Below are 9,037 nucleotides of genomic sequence, written 5' to 3'. Positions count from 1 at the left end.
GGGGGGGGGAGGTAGATATTAAAGAGCTGTAATTCCTTAACCTTTCCCCCACTTGTGATGAAAATATATATACATTTAGGTCCATATATTTGGACACAGACACAATTTTTATCATTTTAGCTGTTGACCAAAACTTATTCAAGTTACAGTTATACAATGAATATGGGCTTAAAGTGAACACTCTTTAAGCACTTTTTTTCTTTTTTCATCACAATTGGAGGAAAGGTTAAGGAATTACAGCTCTGTAATATGTACTCCCCCCTTTTTCAAGAGACCATAAGTAATTGGACAGTTGACTCAAAAGCCATTTCATGGACAGATGTGGGCTAATCCTTTGTTATTTCTACATCAATTAAGCAGATAAAAGTTCTGGAGTTGATTCTAAGTGTGCTATATGCATTTGGAAGCTGTTGCTGTGAAGCATGACAATTGTTAGGCTTTAAAAAAAACAGATCCATCAGAGAGATAGCAGGAACATTAGGAGTGGCCAAATCAACAGTTTGGTACATTCTGAGAAAAAAGAACGCACTGGTGAGCTCAGCAACATAAAAAGGCCTGGACGTCCACGGAGGACAACAGTGGTGGATGATCAGAGGATCCTCTCCATGGTAAAGAAAACCCCTTTCTCAACATCCAGCCAAGAGAAGAACACTCTCCAGGAGTAAGGTGCGTCTCTGTCAAAGTCTACAATCAAAAGAAGACTTCACAAGAGCAAATACAGAGGGTTCACCACAAGGTGCAAACAAGGCCTGATTAGACTGGTCTAGATTAGACCTGATCAGACCACTTCTGCAAAAAGCAGTTTTTGGACGGCTGAATTTAAGATCAACCTGTACCAGAATGACGGGAAGAAAAAAGTATGGAGAAGGCTTGGTACAGCTCATGATCCAAAGCATATAACTTCATCTGTGAAACATGGTGGAGCAGTGTGATGGCATGAGCATGCGTGGCTTCCAGTGGCACTGGGTTACTGGTGTTTATTGATGACGTGACAGAAGACAGAAGCAGCCGGAAGAATTCTGAAGTGTATAGGGACATACTCTCTGCCCAGATTCAGTCAAATGAACTTTTTATTTATGATTATATTTATTTGTCCAATTACATTTAAGCCCCTGAAAATGGGGGACTGTGTATTTTATATATATATATATATAAACCCTGACTCTGGACCACAAAACCAGTCTTAAGTCACTTGGGTATATTTTTAGCAATAGCCAAAAAAACAAAATTATCGATTTTTATTTTATGCCAATAATCATTAGGATATTAAATAAAGATCATGTTCCATGAAGATGTTTTGTAAATTTCCTACCATAAATATAGCAAAACTTCATTTTTGATTAGCAATATGCATTGCTAAGAACTTAGTTTGGACAACTTTAAAGGCGATTTTCTCAATATTTTGATTGTTTTGCACGGTCAGATTCCAGATTTTCAAATAGTTGTATCTCGGCCAAATATGATCCTATCCTAACAAACCAAAGAATAAATGGAAAGCTTATTTATTCAGATTTCAGGTGATGTATAAATCTCAATTTAAAAAAATTTACTCTAATGACTGGTTTTGTAGTCCAGGGTCACATATATATATCTATGAGTGGTAGGTTTAGGGGTAGGGTTATTATGTCTGTGGGAAGACCTTATAAAACATGGAAACCTATGTGTGTGTATATAATAGCATGCACCTATGAATTGTTCAAAGTAAGGCCAGGAACATGCATTAAAAAATATCAACTTTGATTGTTGATCATGTTGACTTATGAATAATTTGTTCAGCTTCTACAGCTATAAGTCTTTACAAAAGCAGAGACATAAGATTGTTTCTTGGGAAATATAAAGTGTAGAAAATATAAGAGAAAATATAAATTTCTCATGCAGAGAATGTATGTTTTAGCAGGGTGATTGTAATATTATTGTTGATTTTATCATTGTATATAAATACAATGATACAAATGGTATCCGGTACTGGTATTACCATCCTGGTGCAGAGATTTGGTCCCCATAATGTAGGGAATACCAGTACGTGTAGACACACACACACACACACACACACACATTCACCCAATCCCCAGCCTGATTTCTGAACCTCACACTTTGAAGAAGTAGAAATATGAGAGGTTGTGTTCAAGGCATTTCACTTCAGAATACTTAAAAATGTAAGGAAGCACAACATGGGATTTGCTGAAGCTCTGTGAAATCAAAACTGACCTTTTAATGCACATTCCTGGAGTGATTCCTTTTCAGACGACATTAATTCCCATTTTTAACCACTCCTCTCCAAATACCTGACACATTCTGTTATGTGTTTTTCTCAATGAATATCTTGTTTCACTTTGAATGAAATTAATATACCAGATTACACATTATGGAAGCAAAATGGGTAGGGCAAACTATTTCATGTGGCCCGGTATGTCATGGAAATTAATTCCTTTCTATTGATGGGCGTTTAAAAATTGCAATTATTCCATTTAATTAAAGCAGATGTTTTTCCAACATCTGATTTTTGTGGAGGTTTCTTAAAAGCATGTTTTTTTTCTGCAGCTCCAGAGCAATTACTTACATTACATTTTTGGCTTCATCTCTCTTCTTTATGGTATTATGGACTGACCTCCTTGTTTAGAGAAAATTGCTTCCAAATGGTGATTCATGCTGACTTTAATTCATGGATGAAAGAGTTGAATGAGGAACGACTTTTATGTTGCGATTAAAAAAGCTAAATATATTAATTTCTATTAATATTTAATAGATATCTACCGTTCCGTTTGTAATTCCTATGAAAAATGGGGAACTGAGATTTGAAAGCAGAGTGAAATGAGGACGTGCCTTGGGAATGATAAAATCGTGACAGCACTAGAATACGGCGACAGCTAAATGCTCAGTGTTAAAGCCTGGAGGTTACGGCTTTGAACTGAAGGCTGTGGCCCAGAGGCCCTTGGATTCAGCTTCTCAGCCCCTTGAGGATGGCAGTATAGAAGGAAATATTAACTAGAGGCCTGACATTTTAAATCCTCATAGAGGCCGTCACCATTTCGTCCTCTAGCAGGATTCTTAACCCTTATTAGTTACCTCAAGGTTAGTAGAGACAACGGGAAGCTCGCACATTTACATTCTCTAAGGACTCGAGAAAACGCAGGGCTATAAATCAACATTTGAATGATGGTACCTGTTAGCAAGCATATAAAAGTCAAATGGAATTTGTACTGTCTGTGTTGCTCTATTTCTAACGCTCAGTCACACTGAATTGTTTAGTCCTGAATAAAACATGACTAGTGTGCATTTTTCTAGGATAAATCCATGCTAGCTTACCTATACAATTCGGGATGGTGTCATTCCACTGCGCCAGAGCATTAGGAACCGCGTGACACTTGATGGCTTTGGATCCCTGGAGAAGGTATCCAGGGTTGCACTCGAAACGAACAATGGAGCCAGCTGAGAATTCGGACCCGATCCGCCTGCCATATCTGGGCTCTGGGATGGAGCTGCACTGTGTATCACTGGTGCGTGGAACAGCTAGTGGACAGGAAACCGATCTCTAATCAAAATGGAAACTTGGAAACACACCGGCTCTATTTCAAAACCCAGTAAGCTGCCTTTACACTGTTACTAAACAAATCAAACAAATGCTGTTCTTTTGAACATAAAAACAATGCTAACATTTGACAAGGTTCCATTTTTTAACATTACTTAATTACGTTTGTTCGTGTGAGCTGAAACAATGAAAAATAATTCTAACTTTCATAGTTAATGTTCATTTCAACATTCATTAATACGTTGTAGCTGTATTTTTGTTAACTAACGTTAACTAAGATTACTACTAACTAATTAATTGAACTGAATCAATTTAAAGAGAGGTAACACTTTAGTTTAGGCACCAATTCTCACTGTTAACCAGTCACTTATTAGTATGCATATTACTAGCATATTGGCTGTTTATACGTACTTATAAAGCACATATTAATTCCTTATTCTGCATAACCTTATTTAAGATCCCTTAATCTACCCCATACATAAACTTAACAACTACATTACTAACTATTAATGAGCAGCAAATTAGGAGTTTACTGAGGCAAAAGTCATAATTAATAGTTAGGTAATAATGAGAATTGGTCCACAAACTAAAGCGTGACCAAAAAATACATAAATAAATAATTCACACAACACACAGAAGTCTCGACTCGAATAATCGAATACCATTTTTCCATTACCATGCTGCTAAAATAATGTCCATTTCTACTTTTGATTACGTAAAAACAAATACTTTTTTTTTTACTGAATTTTTCCATTTTTAATGAATTAAAAGCAAGTTTTTATAATAGCACCAATGTAGCTTTTGAAGACATTTGTAGCCATTGTATGGTTTCCAGTGCAGTGGTGTACACTGTGACTACTTTAGCACTCTTTTTATAGAAACCCCACATATATATATATATTTAATTACACATTTGTATGAGCGTCTTCATGACCCTAGCACAGAGAACTTTGCTGGTTTTGCTGTTTTTGCTTTGCGAACATTGTAGCAACTTGGTTCTTTTTTTTCCTCCTGTTTGTGCCTTAACTTTCATCTGACGGCTGTGAATATATAGGAAGAGGCTGGTGGGACCATCCACCATCATCTGAATGCCTCCATGAGCCCAATGAACTGTCCTAACTGTCAGAGAACATTTCTCATACACCCGCTGTTCTCTCTGTGCCCATTGCTGTACACTATAAAACGCCGAGGAGAGATATAAAGAGACATAGCAGGCTTGCTGCGGTCTGCGCTGTGTGTGTGTGTGTGTGTGTGTGCGTACGCTGATGCAGCCATGAAAGATTCCTATTGTATCTTTTTATAAGGCAGCTGATAAAGGGAGTTAAAAAGTGTCATTTATACAGTCATTTACGACATCTTTTAAAACGAGGGAAAACGCATGTCCTGTCCCACGCTGATGCTGTCTGGGGAGTTTGACATGTCAGGGGTCACTTAAAGGAATGGTTCACCTAAAAATAATTTACTCACTCCAGTGTCACCCCCAAAAATAATATACCCAATTAATGTTAGTAACTAACATTAACTAACAATGAGTAATACATTTGTAACAGTATTTATTTATCTTAACATTAATGTTAGTTATTAAAACACAGCTGTTCATTGTTAGTCCAAGTTAGCTCAGGTCCATTAACTAACATTAATAGAAAATATACTTTTAATTTGAATGTATTAGGAGCTGTTAAAATCAACATTACCTAAAATGAATAAATGCTTTAGAGATATTTGTCATTGCTAGTTTATGTTAACTAATGTAGTCAACATTACATTAGTATTAATATTAGCAAATGGAACATTTAATTGGGTGTAACACTTTAGTTTAAGGATCAATTCTCAGTATAAACTAGCTTATTAACATGCATATTACTAACATAAGGCTGTTTATTAGTACTTACAAAGCCTTATTTTTAACATTTTCGTATAGGGACCAATTCTCACTATTAACTAGTTGCTTATTAGCATGTCTATTATTAGCATATTGGCTGTTCATTAGCACTTATAAAGCACATATTCTGCATGACCATATTCTACATCCCTAATCCTACCCAATACCTAAACTTAACAACTACCTTACTAACTATTAATAAGCAGCAAATTAGGAGTTTATTGAAGTCGTAGTTAATGGTTTGTTAATAGCGAGAATTGGACCTTAAAATAAAGTCTGACAACCTTATTCATATGAAATATTATATACAGTAGCTCTGAAATCAAACCAAAGTGGCAAAAAAAAAAATGGAAGAAAAAAACTGGCAACAAGGCAACTCTCAAAATTCTCATGAGAATAGCACAGAAATCATTCTCCCATTCGGCTCTACTCAGAGCTAAATGCATTACAAATTATATCAAATTCAAGCCCCTTTCTTCATTTGACTCTATTGTGTATTGGTTATGACATTGTGATTGCGGCTGTTAACTTCTCTGTGTGAAATATAAAGGCTATTTCCCAAAGTAAGCGGGCTCAGGCATACTGATCAGCAGGCCGCCCCTGCACTTCAGAGGCGGGATTTCACCCTATACACGGAGCCAATATATACACACCAAAGGCTAACTGAATGTTTCGGATTTGAAGATTAAAAACAAAGCCTCTGATCTGCACAATGACCTGTTATTGACTGAAAGTTGAGTGCTCGCTTACCTTGGTAAACAAAATGGAATCCTTTGGCGGACGGGTCACTTTTTGCGCTGAATCTCAACATGATTTGGTTTGAAGTGCCCAAGGGCAATGTTTCTCCTGCAAAAACACAATATGGCAGATGTTGAAGTCTCTTAGAGTTGCTTGTGGAGGCAAATGTGCTGCCTGCAACCAACTGTAGTCTTAAGGTAGCGTACATGACGGATGGCTTAATAACTCGGATCAGCCTCCGGGGCAAGGGTAGAGAGAGCAGGTCAGCAACAATGGCCCTAAAACTGATGGATACCCAAAGAAATACTCAAGCTGTCAGAGATGCAGTGGGTAAATTAAAAAATAAATAAATAAAAAATCCCCAACCGTAAGGATGACTTACCCTTGAGCTAAACTTTGAGCGTTCAGATCCAAAATCAAAGTGTATTTTTACAAAGTTGCATCCAAAGGAAGAAACACAGTGCTGATATAGATGGCGACTGAAACACTACAGTTGAGCCTGGAGGGTTAAACACTCTAACTATGAATTGAGTGGCCTGTCAGGATTTCTGGCCCACTGCTCACAAAGCTGAGATAGAAATTATATGAATTTACAGCGCTTCTCATGGGAATATAGTGTTGCACAGCAGACCATGAAGATATACAGTATAAAAATGCCATACAAACAGTTTGTGTCCAATGGCCACCATCAATCCTGCGAAGACTGTGGAATTAGCAGTGATTTTCGTTTTCTTGCCATTTTATTACCTTTCACTCAATAATACCAACAATAATTCAGCAGGAAGCCGCAAGGATAACATTTTCTTTTTAGATGGAATTAAACAAGCCTGGAACCAAAGGATGAAAATGACAACATAGATCCGAGATTTAAGATTTATTCTTGATATAAATACAGTGGGCCCAACAAATATGGCACACTTAAACCTCAGTTGAAAATGTATGAATGCTAATGAATAAATAAAAGAAAGAAAAAATGTATTAAAAGGCATTGTTCTATGCCATTGTGTTGTGTAATGCAATGGCATTCAGACTTTTCAGTCAGTATAATTTAATTTACTTCATAGAGCATTTAGCGAATAAGAATTTGGGCCGTTTTGTTGGAAGAAAAAGACTGCTAACTAGCATATACTGTAAATACTCCAAAAGCCATATGAGACATGGAACTAATTTAATTTGATCTTTCAGGGTGATGTACATGTCCAAATATGTATTTGTTTTATGAACATATTATTTGCAAAAGTAGACTTCATTTGCCTGAGGCTGAGTAAGTGCTTGCTCACTGTCTGTGTAAATAACAGAAATTTCAAACAATAAAAAACAAATACAAAACTATTAGCAAACGCTTGCCAAAAATGACACTCCTTCTGTATTTCCCCCTCTGAAAGGAGCCATTAAACCTCACTTGAGACCTCGTTCACTGCTTAATTGTCTTTTCACAGATTTAAAAAGCCATATATGCCTGTTTGGCTCTTTTCAAAGGGTTCTGTGCATTTCAAAGCAAACTCAAAGCAACAAAACTGGGGTGAATGTAAAGCTATTACTTACCGGAATGAGACCCAGCCAGGGAGCTTAGCAGCCTAGAATTCTGATTGGGCCCATCAAATAGCTCAACAGAGTCGTTCATGGCTGTCTGGAAATAGGCAAATTGCCCAAACACCACTGAGGAAACAAAATGAAATGCGCAGAGCGTGTTACTATCACCACTGCTGAGAGGAGATGCTAACAAAAGAAGTACAATGAATGAAGACACATCAATTTCCCATCGACACACATGATTCAGGTCGATGGTTTTATAAGTGTTCATAATAAGCAGTCTGCACAGAAGTATGTATAGTCCCATCAAAATAGCACATGATATTCAATTCATTATAATAGAAACCGTGCCATGAAATTGTGAATAAAATGCACGTACTGTAAACCCATAGCGCAGAACATCGTTTTTAATACTGCAGCAGCTCTGTTCTAAAAACAATGACCTATGTAGGAATTAAGTTGCAAATCGTGAGCTGGTTCTTTGCTTGTGATTCACAAACAAATGACTGAACTGGATCTTTTTAAATCAGTGTATTTACTGAACTTCTTGTTCAAATAACAACATATAGCTATATATAGATAAAGAATCAAGTAATGTTTAGATTAAAGTACTATAGTGTTACCGTCTTTGTACTCTTAATACCTAAAATCATGAAGCTCTGTCTGTAATGCATGCATTATGTGTATGTTTGGTCCCTTCTGGTGTCCATTCCCTCTGACCTGAGACCAGTGATGAAGCTGTGATTAAACGCGTTGGCTTGCCAGAAAGGACACACGGTAGGGCATGAGAGACCAGGGAAATCACAGAGACATGCTGTGCATGTCAGGTGCTGGTGTGAGAGCCAGCTAAGCAGAGAGGGGTGGAAAGGGTCACCCGGGCCATTGTGACGACTCTATTATCTCCTCTGTAATGAGATGTCGGCCCTCGCTTCATACTGCTAGTGGCTCTGTAAATATTACTTTGACTGGATTTCTTTTGGCCCACAAACACTTCAACAAACTTCAAATGTTAAAGCTTTACTTACACTCCTATTTGCTACTCATGAACTGCAAGGATTTGCAATGGATTTAGTAAACTGTGGTTTTGTGCAGTTGTGGATATGGAGTATGGCCAAAAATATATTTCAGCTACCCGCATTAAATGTTATTTCTGTATATAAAGGAACATTATACATATACATACTTTCATAGTATATTTTTTTCTTTCTTTCTTTCTTTCTTTCTTTCTTTCTTTCTTTCTTTCTTTCTTTCTTTCTTAATTTACATTATAGTGCTCAAATGTATTTAGGAGATATTTAGGATATTTCAGGAAGGAGATTAGACTATGGTAAGTGGCGCAATATTCAATTATTAAG

General features: G+C 36.8%; 1 protein-coding gene across 1 annotated transcript in view; it reads right to left on the bottom strand.

Annotated features, from left to right (window-relative positions):
* LOC107571020 (CUB and sushi domain-containing protein 1-like) overlaps positions 1-9,037 on the bottom strand; it is a gene marked incomplete at its 5' end in the record, with an annotated part of 105,079 nt that overhangs the window by 77,156 nt on the left and 18,886 nt on the right. Inside the window, 3 exons of the mRNA XM_016257306.1 lie at positions 3,307-3,510; positions 6,162-6,257; positions 7,695-7,808. Of these exons, the coding sequence (XP_016112792.1) occupies positions 3,307-3,510; positions 6,162-6,257; positions 7,695-7,808 (414 nt within the window). The remainder of the gene's footprint in view (positions 1-3,306; positions 3,511-6,161; positions 6,258-7,694; positions 7,809-9,037) is intronic.

The sequence above is a fragment of the Sinocyclocheilus grahami genome, unplaced genomic scaffold (assembly GCF_001515645.1).
Source record: "Sinocyclocheilus grahami isolate Dianchi unplaced genomic scaffold, SAMN03320097.WGS_v1.1 scaffold1537.1, whole genome shotgun sequence".
Classification (NCBI taxonomy): domain Eukaryota; kingdom Metazoa; phylum Chordata; class Actinopteri; order Cypriniformes; family Cyprinidae; genus Sinocyclocheilus; species Sinocyclocheilus grahami.
This window is presented reverse-complemented; position numbering and strand designations above follow the sequence as displayed.